Source organism: Macaca mulatta, chromosome 14 (assembly GCF_049350105.2).
Source record: "Macaca mulatta isolate MMU2019108-1 chromosome 14, T2T-MMU8v2.0, whole genome shotgun sequence".
NCBI lineage: Eukaryota > Metazoa > Chordata > Mammalia > Primates > Cercopithecidae > Macaca > Macaca mulatta.
The window spans coordinates 103,085,430-103,104,966 of NC_133419.1; the positions used below are offsets into that span (position 1 = coordinate 103,085,430).

Below are 19,537 nucleotides of genomic sequence, written 5' to 3' on the forward strand. Positions count from 1 at the left end.
TATATTTCTCTTTGAAGTTCTAATATTAAATAAATCATGGATTTTTGAATGTTTTCCAATGGATATATTATATTTTATTTTTAATGGGTATGTTGAAAACTTTGTATAAGAGGGAAGATTTAGCCTCACACCCTGCACACTTTTAACTGGCTATTTCATTTGTTTTTTCATTTGCTTTTTCATTTGTTATTTCACTTGCCTCTTGTTATTTGAACAGTGCTGTAGTAACTTTGAGACCATGATTAAGTAATACAGATTACAAAAGGCCTAATTCCAGAAGTCTGTGAGAAAGAGTGTAGAATCCTAGGATAATGCTAGGGAACACCAAACTGCCATCCTGTTTTGGATGTGACTTTTCAGAGTTTAAGATTATCATATAGTTCTCATAACTGTCCCCGAATCCATGTGTATACTTTTTTTAATCAAAAAAGTTGTTCTGAAGTTAAAGCTTCTTTGGTAAATGGCATAAACATTAAAAAAAATAAAGCATTGGCTCAGTGTTTTAATGACTTTAGAAATAATAAAATGTTCTATTATAGTTTAAAGCTGTGTTGGAAAATGAGGTATGGCAAGACCTCTATCTTAAACAGTTGGAAGAAATGGCATTTTTTTCTATTTTTAGAATTGTTGACATAAACTGCTATCACTAAGGCAAACTATTTACAAGATATATATTTTTAGAGTTATTCTCCATTTCTAAATTTGGATTTTTAGTTCACTAAGTGAGTCTTCCTTAAACAAATTGATTACCATCCTCCCTGCAAAAACTCTTACTCCTATGCCATATATCATCCAGAAACGGATACACTCTTGTGTAATGCAGTATTTGCTAAAGACAGAATAGCTTTAAGAAAGTAACATTGACTAGGTAGCTCCCCGAGTCATTAATTCTTATTTTATTTATTTATTTTTTTGAAATGAAATTTCGCTCATCACCCAGGCTGGAGTGCAATGGCATGATCTCGGCTCACTGCAACCTCCGCCTCGTGGGTTCAAGTGATTCTCCTGCCTCAGCCTCCCAAATAGTTGGGATTACAGGCGCACACCACCACGCCCAGCTAATTTTTTTGTATTTTTAGTAGAGACAGGGTTTCACCATGTTGGTTAGGCTGGTCTCGAACTCCTGACCTCAGGTGATCCACCCACCTTGGCCTCCCAAAGTGTTGGGATTACAGGCATGAACCACTGCTCCTGGCCTATGTTAATATTTTTATATGCAATGAATATAATATGTTTCATTGGGTTCAATAAGGAAAATAAAATAGTGTTGATATTTAAGGAAATTGCTAGACATGGGGTAGGGAAATTGCATATATTTATATAAGAAAATAGGCCAGCCTTTTTCTCCCCTTCTTAACAATGTGTCTTTGTAGTTCAATCTTGCCAAAGAAAACCAACAACCTCTACCTCCCACACAGTCACACGTGCATGAGTGTGCACACACTCAGATAACGAAGGTTTCAGGAGGCAGATCTTAGAAGTGAAGTGGAAGTTTCGGAATGTATCCTACTCCATGTTTTACCTAGTCAGATTATGAAGGAGAATGACCGTGAAGTTAGACAATTGAGAAAGAGTTTTCTCCTGTAAGGTGTCCTGCTTCTAGGGAGAAACAGTTAAATCATGTGTTTCCATCGTGAGTAAGTGTTATAATTCCTTGTATTCTTAGCAAAGGATTGTAAATGTGAAAGGGAAGTTACCATAGGAAACTAAGAATTTTAGATGTAAAATAGTGAAAATTTGTTTCAGGGTTATCTAGACATTTTGCTAGTTACTTTTAAAAAATAATATGGATAAGCATGAAGTCAAATTAATCTGAATTTTTAATCAAAAATATTTTATATAAATTCTCCATTTTATTGCATTTAAAAATAGGCCTGTATATATCTTACACCTGTGTAAAAGAATGCCAGTTATATTTCAATAGAGTAATTTTATCAAAACACATTTTCAGTGAATATCAACATTATTTCATAATTGGGTAAATCTGGCATAGCTCTTTTGTAGACAGTCCAGTTATATCCTGAGCCATAAGCCTTGGGACATAATTGGATTGTCTACAAAACTGATTTTAGTTCAGACATTTCATGTTGAAAGTTACCTCTATCTCTAAGAAGTTTTTGGATTATTTTATCCTGAACACAATGCCTAAAATTAGAATACTGGACTAAAAATACAAGTTTGTTAAACTTCTGTTTTCCCAAAGGTAACTAGGATAAATAGTTTGACAAACTTTCAAAACTTCGGAAATAAGTTACAGGAAATTCAGCCAAAATATAATCATGCTTCTGTTCTGTATTTCAAAGGTCAAATAGTTTTTTCTAACTGAAGCAAGTATTTTTAGCCATTTTCTTCTGTAATAATAGAAAAATGTGGTAGCTTTTCCCATTGAGCTTGTAAATCTTAGCTAATCTGGGACACATTTGGAGTCAGAGCTATCTGCGCTATAAGTAAAACTAAGGGTCCCAGTTTGTTCTGGAGGAAACTTTGCAGGGTGGTTCATAAAAGAAAACAAGAGTTTGCCTGCTTTATTTAGTGGACTTTTATGGAACCAAGACCTAGCCATAAGCCATTGACTCTTCTTACATTTCCCTCCTCTCATGTAAGAAGCAATATAATTTCCCAGAAGGCAAAAAAGATGCTAAGATCATGTATTTTTGGTAGTTAAGGTATTTTGGCCTTACATAAAATTGATGCCTTGATCCACATCATTTACAAAAATAATGAGAAAGGCAGTAAAAGTAGTCAGTAGTCTGGAAACACTTAGAATATTTTTAGGGTTTTTAAAATTTTTTAGAGTATCCAAGAGAAACGAAAGCATGTGTCTACACAAAGCCAAAATGTAGAAACAACCCAAATGTAGAAACCACCCAGATGAACAGATAAACAAATGTAATATATTCCCACAGTGGAATACTAGTTAGCAATAAAAAGGAATGAGCTGTGTGGATATAATATGAATGAATCCCGAAGTTATCACACTAAGTGAAAAAGTACATGCTGTAAGATTTTATTTTAGAAAATTCTAGAAGATACCAACTAATCTATAATGACAAAAAGCAGATCATTAGTTTCTGAAGGTTGAAGTAGGGGAGGTGAGAAGTAGTGGGATAAAATTTTAAGGATGATTTTTCTTTCTTTCTTTCTTTTTGAGACCGAGTTTCGTTTTTATTGTACAGGCTGGAGTGCAATGGCGCAATCTCAGCTACCACAACCTCCACCTCCCAGGTTCAAGTGATTCTCCTGCCTCAGCCTCCTGAGTAGCTTGAATTCAGGCACCCACCACCACACCCAGCTAATTTTTTGTATTTTTAGTAGAGACAGGGTTTCTGCGTGTTAGTCAGGCTGGTCTCGAACTCCCAACCTCAGGTGATCTGCCCACCTCAGCCTCCCAAAGTACTGGGATTACAGGTGTGAGTCACTGCACCTGGCTGAGGATGATTATCTTGATTGTAGTGGCAGCTTCACAGGTGTATACACATTTCAAAACTCATCAATTCATGCACTTTAAAATTTATTGTACATCAGTTATCGATCAATAAAACTTTTCAGAATTTACTTGGAATATCTAATCACCTGTAACTGAAAGTTTCAAAACTCAGCTGAGTATTTATACCTTTAGTATGCTATCCATAATCTGCATATATGTTGTTTGTATCATTGGCCTTGTTACATTATAGAGTCATCGCCTAGGGGATTGGTTCCAGGAATCCTCACGAATACCAAAATCCTCAGATGCTCAAGTCCCTTGTATGGATACTATTCGCGTATAACCTACATACATCCTCCTGTATACCTTAAATCATTTCTAGATTACTTACAATAATACAATGGAAATGCCATGTAAAAGCTGTTACACTGTTATAACTGTATTGTTATTCTGTATTGGGAATAATGGCAAGAAGAATAGTCTGTGTATGTTACGTACAGACACAGCCTTCCATTTTTCTTCTCGAATATTTTGATCCATACTTGGTTGACTCCATGGATATGAAAGGGTGACTATATTTGTTTTCATGCCAAATTCTTCCCTCTTTGATTAATAATACACTCTCCTGCCACCAGTAAGTAAAGTGTCTTTTTTTAATTGATTCTTTCAAGTCTAATTTAGGTGAATCCTTAGGTTAGTTACTCTTAGTCATGGCTCAAATATAGGTTTAATGAGAAGAGTGTTTCCATAGCCCTTCAAAGGGTCAGATATCTCCTTAGGTAACATAGAATGATTTTCCTGCTTACTGACACCTCTAAGTTATCTTTCTTTATAAATCTGCATAGTTGGTTCTGTAGTGTGTGCTGACATAGAAATTCAGTTGTTAAATGAAGTAAAAAGTAAAAATTTCATGGCTTTTAACATACATAGTGGCCAAATTCAAAGCGTCAAAAACATGGAGAGTCTAGTCTACACAGGATACTAGTTTTAACCTAATAAAAGTCAATTTTATTTAAAGGCTAAAATAAAAAGTTATAAAAATAATATGAAATTTATAGCCAATTCATTTATTTTAGTTATGACTTACAGGTTAGTGTTATATATTTGTTTTGTGCCTCAAATATGAGCATACCTTCTCTGACAAAGCAAATGAAAGTCTTTAGGATATTCTCAAATACTCCCATGTTTTGTCACAGAACCCTAGCCATCAGCCTCATCTGGAGCCTATAATTGTATTCATTTTAAAGTTTATTGTTAAATACATCCTCGTATTTTAGGAGCAATATAGATTCTTCAAGGAATTATAAGTTGTTTTATGCTCCAAAGTAATCCATTCACTCTGCCCTCAGTGGGCACAGAAAAAATAATTACAATATTGTGTGATAAGTGCTGTGTTCAGGGTGTTAAAGACATGACATCTTTGTGTCTAATCCAATCTCAAGATTGAGATGGGATTACCACGGAGAGTATCTTCAAGAAGATAGTGCCTTCACCAGGTCTTAAATAATATAGAAGAAAGGCATGGTGTTGAGAGGATGTGTCCTCCCACAGACAGACTACAACGAGTGTAGTATCATTGTTTTTAAAGTCACTTCTCACTTTGTAAGAAGAGCCTGGGGAGGTGTCAAAAGTAGAAGATAGAAAAGAAATAAGAGGGACCCCCATAAGACTGCAAGAAAAGTTAAAAAGATGATGAGTGTAAATGAAGTTACTTTTGAGGGGAGCAGGAAGAGGTGGCAAGAGGGGCCAGAAAAATCAAAGATTATACCTAATGGCCTGTTTTTTTGTTGTTGTTGTTTTGGGTTTTTTTTTTTTTTTTTTTTTTTTTGCTTGCTTGCTTGCTTGTTTTGAGACAGAGTCTCGCTCTGTCACCTAGGCTGGAGTGCAGTGGTGCGATCTCGGCTCACTGCAACCTCAGCCTCCTGAGTAGCTGGAACTATAGGCATGTGCCACCATGCGCAGCTAATTTTTTTGTATTTTTAGTAGAGACGGGGTTTCACCACGTTGGTCAGGCTGGTCTCCAACTCCTGACCTCAAATGATGCGCCCGCCTCGGCCTCCCACAATGCTGGGTTTACAGGCGTGAGCCACCACACCTGGCCGATGGCCTCAATGTTCTAATGTAGATGGAAAAGAAATCGACATGGACTTCACTGGCTGGGCATGGTGGCTCACGCCTGTAATCCTAACACTTTGGGAGGCCAGTCGCTTGAGCTCAGGTGTTCAAGACCAATGTGAGCAACATATAGTGAGACCTTGTCTCTACAAAAAGTTTAGAAGAAGAAAAAAAAAAAGAAATGGACTTCCCTGAATAGGGGCTTGAGAGAGTATGCCATATTAGGAGTAGTGACCATGAGGATGTGAGAAAGAACTGACCAGGAATGAAACAAAACAAACAAAAAAAAACAATTAATGATACTAAGGGTCCATCCAAAACCAAAGACCATTAATTTGTAATGATAACATTCTGGATAGTTGTGTGGGGTTTTTTTGTTGTTGTTGTTGTTTTTCCTTTTCCTTTAGCATTTCTCAGCAATCTCAGTATAAAAACGGAACAAACACACTTTGGCATTGCTTTGGGGTTGGGATTTGCTGGGCTGAGTTAAAATTCTATGTATATCAGGAATCTAAAAGGTGCTTATGCTGTTTTGAATGATCAGTCCTGAATTCAAGCTTGTAGGGAAGGAGGAAAAAAAAATAAGATACCAAAAGAGAGCCAATAGACTAGAATAGTAAGGAGAGATGGGTCTGGAGTCTCTGAGGTTGGAGGGCGGGTAGAGTGGACGTGAGTTTATGCAGGAACTGGTTAGAAAAAATGTTGTGAGAAAGTAGGATAAGTGCATGTAAGATTTTTGGGAGAGAAATTTCTAAGCCAGTTCCAGGGTATGACTGACAGACTTAATGATTGAAATACAGTGATGAAGTGGTCAGTATCATTTCAGTGTAAAGGCGATCCCAGCATTTCAACAATGGGTTATTATATGGGTTTTATGTGTGGATGTCATAATTCCCATGTGATAAATGCAGTTGGAATGAAGTGAAATGCTGATCGTCGTCTCAAAACATGACTTAAGATTTTAGAATTGGTTTGGTTTCAAATAACAGGATCTTAGTGGCTGTGCAATGGGTGATTGAGTGGAGTGGCTGTGCAATGGGTGATTGAGTGGGGTAGAGATGAAGGTCACTGGAATCCAGAAGGTTCAGGAAGCTGTCGGGTTAAGTGAATTGTCCATTTAATACTGAAGCATGTTAAGAGGCATGGAGAATACTTGGAGTGGCAAGAGACTTTGACCAGGCTCCAGAATTCTCCCGTATATAAGATGGAGTAACGAAGAGATCAGTACATTTGAGTGCAGGAAGCTGTTTGCCTTGCAGGGAAGATGGGCAAACAGTTTTGGCATTTGGCCAAGACCCTAGGTCCCCCAGGAGGACATTGGGGATTGTTTTTTTAATGTATAGGATTGAAAAGAAAAGGAATTTTATTGATACTGTTAACAAAATATTAAATAGAAATTTGTGATATAATGTGCTTCTTTTTAATGTATAAATAACAAGATCTAAAGCTAGGTGCAGTGGCTTACTTACACTTGTAATCCCAGCACTTTGGGCAGCTGAGGCAGGTGGATCATCTGAGCCTGGGAGGTTGAGACCAGCTGGGCAACAAGGCAAAACTCTGTCTCTACAAAAATACAAAAAAATTAGCTTGGTATGGTGGTGTGCCCCTATGGCTGTAGCTACTCATGAGGCTGAGGGCAGGAGGATTACTTGAGCCTGAAAGGTCAAGGCTGCAGTGAGCTATGATTGCACCACTGCATTCCAGACTGGGTGACAGAGTGAGACCCTGTCTCAAAAAGATTGGGAAAAAAAAAAAATCTAGAAGCACATCTTATAACATAACCACTGCAACATTGAAATAGCACTGATCACAAATGGTATTTTAAAATATTTGCAGCAACTACGATGTGATACGAAAACATCTGTATGTTCTATTGGTGAAAAGTTAGGTACAGTGAATACTAATGGTGCATACTACATTGGAGAAAATGTTGATAAAGTTAGCGAAAATTAATGTATAATTGTTTTTTTTAACCCCATCCAATTTTACCCCACTTCAGAGACTGAATTCTGTCATGGTCCACTGGTTAAGCAACTCTGGTTTAAAGGATGGTATATCCAGAAGGCATAAACCTAAAGAAAAATAAGTGGTATTTGCATGCAGGAGAATTGTAGCTGAGCAGTGGCAGCGTAGAGCTAGGAGAAGCTTTCCATACTTCAGGACCCCATGGCTATTGTGGAGGTGAGGGCTGGAGATGGTGGGGCTGTGCCTTAGTGAGCAGACTTGACTCAGAAAGCTGTGTGGAAGGATGAGGGAATTAGGCCAGTATCCTTTGTGATAAAAAACTGTATGTATTCCAAATCAAACCCAAAAAGTAGAGGGAAAGGAAGCTGATGGTGTAAGTAAAGATGATGTTTACAATAGGTGGAGAAGCACAGTGAAAATTCTTAGGAGGGTAAGAAACAGTGAACAGATAGAGAAAAAAGACAAGAGTAGTAATGAGGGTGCTAGGGATGGGTCACAGTGAGATGAACCGTTTTTGAGGTTCTAGGCAAATACAGGCTGAAACCTGGGATGTTTGGAAACCCGTGAAGGCAGGCATTCTGGAACCATCAGAGTAGCAGCCCACGGCCTTTGCTCAGGCTTCCAGGGAGAATCCTGCTGAGAAATTGTTGGATGTCCCTGAAGACATTTTACCCCATTTTAAATATTATGTTTGTGGTGGAGAAGCCCTGGGCTTGTGTTTTTACTTCTGATGTCTTTTTTTCATTTTCCTCCTCTCTCCCTGCTAGAGAATAGAACATATTCTATCCAGCTCAGGATAGAAAAACCTGAAGTCAGAATGAGACATTTAATAGCAAAGTGTGAAATAGTGTTGGGGATTGGGGGGGGATTGGGGAAGGATTGGTGTCTTATAGGAAAATCATCAGATGCTATTCTTCCTACTTTTTTTTTTTTTTTTTTTTTTTTTTTTTTCCTGTGGGTTCCAAACACAAAACCATGTGAGAGCTGGTGAGTAAAAACAAACTTTAAGAATTACATTTTAAAGGCCAGACTTGCCATTCTATAATAACCCAAAGTAGGATTTGGGAGTGTCTGCCACAGTAAGGAAAATAACAAAATGAAAACAAAGTAGCAAAACGTATATGGGGGAGTGGGGATTAATATAACTAGACAGACTTTAAATATATGTAACTTAATTTTTAGTCATTTGAAATGGATAGAAGAATTAGGTCATTTTGATTGGGGAATGTATTAACTTTAAACTAGATGTTTTTAATCTGCTTTTAATCTGTCTGCACAGTTACTCTGATGAACGTTTTATTTCTTTAAACCTAACATTAAATATGTTAATCAGTAGATTGATTCTCTTTGGCTTTGCTTTATTTTTAATTAGGAATTAGCACTGCGTAGCCAGTTACCAACACTGGAGCAGGATGGTGGGACTCAAAATCCAGTGTCTTCTCCCGGGATGTCTCAGGAATTGAGAACAATGACGACCAATAGTTCAGATCCTTTCCTTAACAGGTTAGTGAAAGTTGCTACTGATGAATGTCTGAAAAGGATCATTGCTTTAAAATCATTCTGCTTAGTGCTTGTAATAGTTATTTGGAACATCTGTGTGGGCCAGAAACCATAGCTGTAAATGAATCTCTCTGTAAATGGCAAGTACATGCAGAGTTGAGGATTAAAAGTTGTCTCCTGTGAGAGGAAGTGAGCTGTTCAGACTTGTACAAGGGATACTTATTCAAAGTCACAACGTGTTTGCTTCTGCCTTTACTGTTGACTAACAGTTACTTAAAATTACAGAATCACGAAGGAACATGTGAATGTCAAAGGCATGAATTGCATGTTAAACCTATTTAGGATTGCATTGTAAGGATCACTGGAAGGAATTTTCCACATAGCTATTCAACCTAAAATGTTTTACCCAGCAGCACTGTAAGGCCTCATGTTCTTACGGGCTATAGTCCAAGGAGATAAAGTGTAAGGTTGTGCCTCTTTCAAAAATGCATTAAGATTAACGGCAGTATTTGAAAATAACATAGCTTAGGGATGCTTCTTAGTGAGTTACCACAAATCCTGGGTTTCAGACAGATTGCAGTATTATATAAACTGCCATTTTGAAGTCTGTAAGCTGAAACAGGTCATATTCTTTGCCTAGGAAGTCATTTAAGATTAAGATTTAACTAAAATTAATTCTTCTAGGTTGTAAAATATCTGTGGAGTTTCAAACTTTTTAAAATATGGGGATACTTTGCACTTTGGATTCCTTTTCTAATCGATTTAAATAACACACTTTCTTAAACACCTAAAGGTATTTTGCACTAGGAAAACTATTGCATCACCTTTTCAGTTCTCACCAATTAAATTGGAAACTTAGTAATTCCAAGAGAAAATATCTTACCCTGCTAAAAATATTTAGTGCAATAGAATTCACCATTTACTCAGTTTTTAAGGTTAGTGCTGGTGGCCTAGTTGGAAGGTTTGATTTTGAAGGCCACCTAAAATGTATTTTAAGTTTGTATTTACTCTACTGACATTTCTGTCTAAAAGTAAGTGTATTTATGTAAGATTATAGTTCTAGACTTAAACTGAGGCTAATTAAGAGAGGCATAGCCTCAAAACTTTATTTCCAACAAGGAAAATTTCATCTCCATGTAAAATTTCATCTCCTGTCTTATTGAAGGACCTATATTAATCCCAGGGATAAAAATTAGAACATCTTAAAAATGGATAGGCTGCATATCCTTCTGACAGTCACTTATGAAGTTTTTTTTCTTAAAACTTTTGATGAGAGCTGGGCTATAATTTGAGATTCTATTTTCTGGGAATATCAGAGTGGCAGATAATCAATGTTACTAATCTAAGGGCAGAATTATATATGCATTATCTGCAGTACCCCCAGTTTCTAATAATAACATACATCTGACTTTGGCTTTTTTTTGTTCTTTAAAAAAAAAAAAAAAACTCTTGGCTATGGTGGCTCACGCCTGTAATCCCAGCGCTTTGGGAGGCCGAGGCGGGTGGACCATCACCTGGGGTAAGGAGTTCGAGACCAGCCTGACCAACATGGTGAAACCCCGTCTTTACTAAAAATACAAAATTAGCTGGGCGTGGTCACACATGCCTATCATCCCAGCTACTCGGGAGGCTGAGGCAGGAGAATCGCTTGAATTCAGGAGGCGGAGGTTGCGGTGAGCCAAGATCATGCCATTGCACTCCAGCCTGGGCAACAAGAGTGAAACTTCGTCTCAAAAACAAAAAGACAAACAAAAAAAAAACCTCTTGATGGTTTTTCTCTTGTTTACTATTTGATTTATATATATTCCTTAAGCTCTAAATACTTTTTCCCCCAACTTGCCATGGCATTGACTCTTAGTAGTAACGCAAACTTCCCTTATCTCCCTTTTACTTTTGAGATCCCTCAAAGCTCACTCAGATGTCCCCCTCCATGAAACCTTTACCCTTTACTTTCAAGCTCCTTGTTTGTTGTGAAAGTACTGTGCCTACATAGTTCATATAGCCCCTGTATATGATTCAGTAGTATATTTGTTCATTTCCCTCCTTGAAGTTGTGAGTCTCTCACAAAACATTGTTTGTAGGTGGTGGTGGTGGTTAACCTCGTTATCCTCAAAGCCTAGTTTAATGCCTGTCATGTAGTAGCAGATGCTCAGTGAATGTTTATTGAATGAGTGGGGCCTGTAGGAGGTGAGGTTCTGCAGGGAGCAGTTCCTCGCCAGGAAAATGGCCCTGTAAACTCTGTTCTCAGGAATGCCCATGTGCTTCCCCTGTGGTTTGGAATGAACTCTGCACAACTCTGTAAGTTCAGCTATTCAGTAATAGACTAAAATGTCTGATGTGCGTCCCATGCTTAGCAGCCGAATAGAGTGATGACTAGGACCAGGCTCTTGTCCCAGATCAGGGCACGCAAAATACAAACAAGCCAAATACTGAGGCCTTCTCATCCATGGCTGCATTGTATATCAGTGGTCTCAGAGGCAAGTATGTGTTTTCTTGGATCTGTGTGAAGCTTTTGAGCATTGGCAAAATCTGGCAGAAGCATTAGAGTAAACCAGTGATTGCAGTATATAGAATGAGGGGAGAGAAAGAACAAGGCAAACGCATTGCATCATTTAGGGAAGGCAGTTGGGGTACTGACTGAGCTTGTAGCCTTGAGCAATTGTTAAACTTGTTTTTATTTTTTAACTTTTATGTAAGTTAAATAGCTGCTTTTAAATGTACAATCTATAGAGAAAGTTAAAGTTCACACATGTACACAGACCATTGAAGAATAACAGCTGCCTTGATTTTATGCTTTTCTCCAAGATTTTCTAGAGTTAGTAGAACTGAGAATTTTCTAGAGTTAGTAGACCTCAGTGAATGCCCGCTGATGTCTAGATGCTACCAGCTTAGGAGAGTGTTCTATTTATCAGAGTAATGGATATTTACCATACATGAATGTAAATCTGGGAAACCTTGCTTAGTCTAAAGTGAAAATCTGTGTCGGGTCATTTTATTTTCAAGGGATGTGCCTTGCAGTTTTTTGTCTTGCTCTTTCTTTAACTGGAGCTATATGATCTCCCGTTTCCTTTCGTACTAAAGTGTTTGAGGGTTTTTCCTCCCCCGCCCAAACACAGAAGCAAGGAGATCAAGCCATGAGTATTCTTATCTTATCAGCAGTGACTCATCTATTTTGGTTCAGTCCTAAAAGGAATTCTGGTGGTTTATTTGGGGTTGATTTTTCCTTGGCTTATGTTCTCTGCACAAGAGCTAGGAATTTAACTTGAATCTAGTGCAGACCTGTCTCCTCGCCCACCTGGAGTTTGTGTTTTGACCTCTCTGTCTGTGCCACCACCACCTGGAGAATTGAGACCTTGGGACAAGTAAGTTGTGTGGGTTCCTCCCCACCTCCAGATTCAAATAGTATTACAGAGAGGAGAATACTCATGCAGAGAATTGTCTGCCAGCCAGGAAAACTAACTGGGGGTACCTTTTTTTGTCCCTTATTGTCATCAAGCACAGAACCTTAGGAGAAATCTTGGCTCTTTAGGGCTGCTAGCTTCAATTAGGATTAACTTGTCTATTTCACTTCATAGCACAAGCCCTGTCTACGGCCCTGAGGGAGGGGCTTGTTTCAGACATTGCAGAGCAGGAATTTTCACTAACCCTCTTTGAGAATTATGTTGGTACTCAGCAGGTGTTTATTTTTACCTTGAATTGATTTTTAAAATTTTTTGTGTTGGTCTTTAACTGTCATGTTTTTGTAGTGGCACCTATCACTCTCGCGATGAGAGTACAGACAGTGGACTAAGCATGAGCAGCTACAGTGTCCCTCGCACCCCAGATGACTTCCTGAACAGCGTTGATGAGATGGATACAGGTTGGTATTCTTTATTCCTCTTAGTAGCCTGACTTACAGTCGGATATGTTATCACCAGGTCTAATAAGGTATTGTAAGCAAAGATTATTCAGAAGAAAACCAATTAAAATCCTGTAAATTCGAATTAAATTGAGCCTGCTTTGTCTCTATATGGTGATTTGTAACTGGTATTTTCCTAGTTTAAAAAAATATGTATCATGAATTGGCCGGGTGCGGTGACTCATGCCTGTAACCTCAGCATTTTGGGAGGCCAAAGTAGGCGTATTTCTTGAGCCCAGGAGTTCAAGACCAGTCTGGGCAACATGGTGAAACCCCATCTCTACAAAAAAATACAAAAATAAGCCAGGTGTTGTGGTACGTGCCTGTGGTCCCAGCTACTCAGGAGGCTGAGGTGGGAGGATGGATTGAGCCCTGGTGATCACACCACTACACTCCATCCAGTTTGGGTGACAGAATGAGACCCGTTCTCAAAAAAAAAAAAAAAAAAAATCATAAATTGGATATATTAGCTCTATTTGAATAAAACTCTGGCAGCATGACTTACATTAGCATGTTGATCTTAATTGGCAAGACAAACAAGTGCCCGTTAGAACATCTCTCTCCTTATTATGGATTTGTGTCCTTAATTTTGAGAAATGTCTACATGTTATTCAGTGTTTGTTTTCATCTTTTCTCTTAAGAGTTTTTGGTCCACCTTAGGTGTTACGGGGCTCAGGAAACCAGATGGGAAAGACTAGGAGGTGGGGCCCACTTACTTTATTAGAATAGTTGCAGAAGGCCAGGTGTGGTGGCTTACACCTGTAATCCCAGCACTTTGGGAGGCCGAGGTGGCCAGATCACCTGAGGTCAGGAGTTCAAGACCAGTCTGGCCAACATGGTGAAACCCTGTCTCTACTAAAAATACATAAATTAGCCATGTGTGGTGGTGTGCGCCTGTAATCCCAGCTACTCAGGAGACTGAGGAAGGAGAATCATTTGAACCCAGGAGGCGGAGGTTGCAGTGAGCCGAGATCACACCACTGCACTCCAGCCTGGGTGACGGAGCAAGACTCTGTCTCAAAAAAAAAAAAAGGAATAGTTACAGGGGTCTTGCAGGAGCTAAGAAATACCTGCCTCACAGGGATAATTAAGGAAGCATTTCTCCTGTGGCTTACCTGGCAACCATTGCCTTAAACTTGACAACTGCCAGACTGCATGAATTGGCAGGGAAATGAAGCTGTTCTTTAGCTACCAGCTCTTTCGCTAACTGCTTCTCTTCTGAAAGTGTTTAGCAAGGCTTTTGTGCCTGTACTCATCCAGCTCCTGGCTTTGATGCTTTCTAGAATCCACACTACCCCCTCCTCTCTGCTTACCTAGATTTTAAATCATCCTTAGGAGCCACTTCAAACCCATTTCACACACACTTTTACTTCTCTAATCTGTATTTCTCTCTTCTCTAGATCCCTATAGCACTTAATGATTTATATTAGTTTTTCTGAAAGTATGTTCTATTGAAGCTCTGAGGAATGTTAATGTTGTCATATGCAAAAAAGGCTCTGTGGCGGAGTAAGTTTGGGAAACCTAGAAGCAAGGCTAAGAAGATGTATTTCTTCAAAGCCCTCTGGGAAGCTTGTTTTGCTGTTATGAAGGTGCATAAGGGTGGAATAAAGTATTCATGCAGTCCTTTTATTTTAATGTTTCCCAAAGTGTTTTTAAGACCAAGGAAGTTCTATACCACTCGTTTTTATGTTTAGTCTTATTATGGTGGTGCTTATCTGGAAGACAGGGTAGTGATGCTGTTGTGTTGTGTTCTTGTTCTTTCTCCCCCTGCTGCATATAATTTTTCAAGGACTTTTTTATTTTTTTAATGACTCCCTTTAGTGCTCAGCACATAATAGCAATCGAGCTGTTATTGGATATCTGAACAAATGTTGAAGCAAAAGTAAACTCGGCATTGTTATCTTGTTACCTGTGAGTTGTTTGACCTGATATAAATTCTAGGTATCAGTTTAGGTCAGTCAGGAGCGCTTTTCTTTCCCTGTGCATTTCTGTATGCTCATATGATACAGCCCTGATGTTAGCTTTTCAAAAAGGACTTTGTTATCTCTCTGTGTGTGTTTCCACTAGGTGATACTATCAACCAAAGCACCCTGCCCTCACAGCAGAACCGTTTCCCAGACTACCTTGAAGCCATTCCTGGGACAAATGTGGACCTTGGAACACTGGAAGGAGATGGAATGAACATAGAAGGAGAGGAGTTGATGCCAAGTCTGCAGGAAGCTTTGAGTTCTGACATCCTTAATGACATGGAGTCTGTTTTGGCTGCCACCAAGCTAGATAAAGAAAGCTTTCTTACATGGTTATAGAGCCCTCAGGCAGACTGAATTCTAAATCTGTGAAGGATCTAAGGAGACATACGCACCTGAAATTTCCATAAGCCAGTTGCAATTTTCTGGCTAATACAGAAAAAGATGAACAAACGTCCAGCAAGATACTTTAATCCTCTATTTTGCTCTTCCTTGTCCATTGCTGCTGTTAATATATTGCTGACCTCTTTCACAGTTGGCTCTAAAGAATCAAAAAAAAGAAAAAAACTTTTTGTTTCTTTTGCTATTATAACTACTGTTCATTTTGGGGGCTGGGGGAAGTGAGCCTGTTTGGATGATGGATGCCATTCCTTTTGCCCAGTTAAATGTTCACCAGTCATTTTAACTAAATACTCAGACTTAGAAGTCAGATGCTTTATGTCACAGCATTTAGTTTGCTCACCAGTTGTTTCTTCAGCTGCCTTTGGCCAGTGGAAAAACATGATTTACTGGTCTGACAAGCCAAAAATGTTCTATCTGATATTAAATACTTAATGCTGATTTGAAGAGATAGCTGAAACCAAGGCTGAAGCCTGTTTTACTTTCAGTATTTTCCTTTCCTCCTAGTGCTATCATTAGTCACATAGTGACCTTGATTTTATTTTAGGAGCTTATAAGGCATGAGACAATTTCCATAGAAATATATTAATTATTGCCACATACTCTAGTATAGATTTTGGTGGATAATTTTGTGGGTGTGCATTTTGTTTTGTTGGGGTTTTTTTTGGTGGGGCGGTGGGGGGTGTTGATTGGTTGGTTTTGTCGGAACCTAGGCAAATGACCATATTAGTGAATCTGTTCATAGTTGTAGCTTGGGACGGTTATTATAGTTGTTTTGGTAAAATCTTCATTTCCTGGTTTTTTTACCACCTTATTTAAATCTTGATTATCTGCTCTCTCTTTTATATACATACACACACCCAAACGTAACATTTATAATAGTGTGGTAGTGGAATGTATCCTTTTTTTAGGTTTCCCTACTTTCCAGTTAATTTTTAAAATGGTAGCGCTTTGTATGCATTTAGAATACGTGACTAGTAGTTTATATTTCACTGGTAGTTTAAATCTGGTTGGGGCAGTCTGCAGATGTTTGAAGTAGTTTAGTGTTCTAGAAAGAGTTATTACTATGGATAGTTCTAGGGGAGTGCTCCATGCCCTCTGGACATACGATAGATATCTGATGAATTGGAAAGCAGCAAACCAGAAATGGCTTTATTTTAACCCTTGGACTCCCTTGGACTAATTGACTCCCTTGGACTAATTTTTAAGTCTCTGTTGGAAATCACTGAGTAGGTTCATAATGTGCATGACAGAAATAAGCTTTATAGTGGTTTACCTTCATTTAGCTTTGGAAGTTTACCTTTACCTTAGTTTTGGAAGTAAATTCTAGTTTGTAGTTCTCATTTGTAATGAACACATTAACGACTAGATTAAAATATTGCCTTCAAAATTGTTCTTACTTATAAGACTTGCTCCTACTTCTATGCTGAAAATTGACCCTGGATAGAATTATAAAGTCATGAGTTAGCTGGAAAAGTGATCAGATTAATAAATGTATATTGGTAGTTGAATTTAGCAAAGAAATAGAGATAATCATGATTATACCTTTATTTTTACAGGAAGAGATGATGTAACTAGAGTATGTGTCTACAGGAGTAATAATGGTTTCCAAAGAGTATTTTTTAAAGGAACAAAATGAGCATGAATTAACTCTTCAGTATAAGCTATGAAGTAATAGTTGGTTGTGAATTAAAGTGGCACCAGCTAGCACCTCTATGTTTTAAGGGTCTTTCAATGTTTCTAGAATAAGCCCTTATTTTCAAGGGTTTATAACAGGCATAAAATCTCTTCTCCTGGCAAAAGCTGCTATGAAAAGCCTCAGCTTGGGAAGATAGATTTTTCCCCCCCAATTACAAAATCTAAGTATTTTGGCCCTTCAGTTTGGAGGAGTGTAAAAGTTGGAAGTAAGAAGTTTTATTTTAAGTACTTTCAGTGCTCAAAAAAAATGCAATCACTGTGTTGTATATAATAGTTCATAGGTTGATCACTGATAATAATTGACTCTAAGGCTTTTATTAAGAAAACAGCAGAAAGATTAAATCTTGCATTAAGTCTGGGGGGAAATGGCGACTGCAGATGGAGTTTTAGAGTAGTAATGAAATTCTACCTAGAATGCAAAATTGGGTATATGAATTATATAGCATGTTGTTGGGATTTTTTTTAATGTGCAGAAGATCAAAGCTACTTGGAAGGAGTGCCTATAATTTGCCAGTAGCCACAAATTAAGATTATATCTTATGTATCAGCAGAGTAGCTTTAGCTTAGGGGGAGGGTGGGAAAGTTTGGGGGGTTGTGAAGATTTAGGGGGGACCTTGATAGAGAACTTGATAAACTTCTTTCTCTTTAATAAAGACTTGTCTTCACACCTTGCTGCCATTAAAGGCAGCTGTTCCTAGAATTTCAATCACTTAAGTACACCCACAACACAATAATATGGAGGTCTTCATTTCCCCTCGACTTTGATTTGCCCAGTTATACCTCAGTGTTGTAGCAGTACTGTGATACCTGGCACAGTGCTTTGATCTTATGATGCCCTCTGTACTGACCTGAAGGAGACCTAAGAGTCCTTTCCCTTTTTGAGTTTGAATCATAGCCTTGATGTGGTCTCTTGTTTTATGTCCTTGTTCCTAATGTAAAAGTGCTTAACTGCTTCTTGGTTGTATTGGGTAGCATTGGGATAAGATTTTAACTGGGTATTCTTGAATTGCTTTTACAATAAACCAATTTTATAATCTTTAAATTTATCAGCTTTTTACATTTGTGTTCTTTTCAGTCAGGGCTTCTTAGATCTACTTATGGTTGATGGAGCACATTGATTTGGAGTTTCAGATCTTCCAAAGCACTATTTGTTGTAATAACTATTTTCTAAATATAGTGCCTTTAAAGGAAAAATGAACACAGGGAAGTGACTTTGCTACAAATAATGTTGCTGTTTTAAGTATTCATATTAAATACATGCCTTCTATATGGAACATGGCAGAAAGACTGAAAAATAACAGTAATTGTGTAATTCAGAATTCATATCAATCAGTGTTGAAACTCAAACATTGCAAAAGTGGGTGGCAATATTCAGTGCTTAACAATTTTATAGCGTTGGTACATCTGAGAAATGAGTGCTCAGGTGGATTTTATCCTTGCAAGCATGTTTTTATAAGAATTGTGGGTGTGCCTATCATAACAATTGTTTTCTGTATCTTGAAAAAGTATTCTCCACATTTTAAATGTTTTATATTAGAGAATTCTTTAATGCACACTTGTCAAATATATATATATAGTACCAATGTTACCTTTTTATTTTTTGTTTTAGATGTAAGAGCATGCTCATATGTTAGGTACTTACATAAATTGTTACATTATTTTTTCTTATGTAATACCTTTTTATTTGTTTATGTGGTTCAAATATATTCTTTCCTTAAACTCTTCTTTGTTGTTTTTAACAATACTTAAAACTTTTTTTTTTTTTTTTTTTTTTTTTTACTTCTTAATGGTCTTCGAATAGAACAAGAACTGGAAATAAAAGGTGATCAGAGGAAGACAGGTTAAACTTAAGGTTCGTTTTGCTTTAAGTTAGGCTTGGCATTTGGAGCTTTTGAAGTATGGATATATACAATTTTTTAAACTTTGTGTTCTTCACATACACCATCCTCATCAATGGTAGTGTCTAAGCAGAATTGTGTCTGCTTCATTCTTAAATGACTTCACTACATGTGACAGCACAGAGGAAACTGAAAACGTAAGAAGACAGCACTGTCTTTCAGAATGGCCTTTGGTTTTACTTATTTAATATATTCTCTCAGGCCAGGCAGGCAGATCACCTGAGGTTGGGAGTTCAAGACCAGCCTGACCAACATGGAGAAACCCCGTCTCTACTAAAAATACGAAATTAGCCGGGCGTGGTGCCACGTGTGTGTAAACCCAGCTACTCAGGAGGCTGAGTATATATATATATATATATTCTGTTCTATTTTGGAGGTCATGAGAGAATATATATATTAGTAAAAAGCATTACTTATTGGCTTATAAATAAAAACATTTACAAATTGAAGTGGTGGGTCCTGACCTTTCAATAAGAAGTAGATTTGAATATCTTTAAAGATGGCTGGGCGTGGTTGCTCACGCCTGTAGTTTCAGCATTGTGGGAGGCTGAGGCGGGCGGATCACTTGAGGTCAGGAGTTCGACACCAGCCTGGTCAACCTGGGGAAACCCCATCTGTACTAAAAGTACAAAAATTAGCTGGGCATGGTGATGCACGCTTGGAATCCCAG

The 19,537-nt window shown here is 37.9% G+C and overlaps 1 protein-coding gene across 13 annotated transcripts in view; it reads left to right on the plus strand.

Annotated features, from left to right (window-relative positions):
- YAP1 (Yes1 associated transcriptional regulator) overlaps window positions 1–18,688 on the plus strand; it is a 125,638-nt gene extending 106,950 nt beyond the window's left edge. For all 13 annotated transcript variants that reach the window (XM_015115542.3, XM_015115545.3, XM_015115544.3 and 10 more), the window contains 3 exons: window positions 8,880–9,010; window positions 12,754–12,866; window positions 14,973–18,688. In XM_015115542.3, coding sequence (XP_014971028.1) covers window positions 8,880–9,010; window positions 12,754–12,866; window positions 14,973–15,211 — 483 coding nt within the window. In that variant the 3' untranslated portion in view covers window positions 15,212–18,688. The remainder of the gene's footprint in view (window positions 1–8,879; window positions 9,011–12,753; window positions 12,867–14,972) is intronic.
- The last annotated feature ends 849 nt before the right edge of the window (window positions 18,689–19,537 follow it).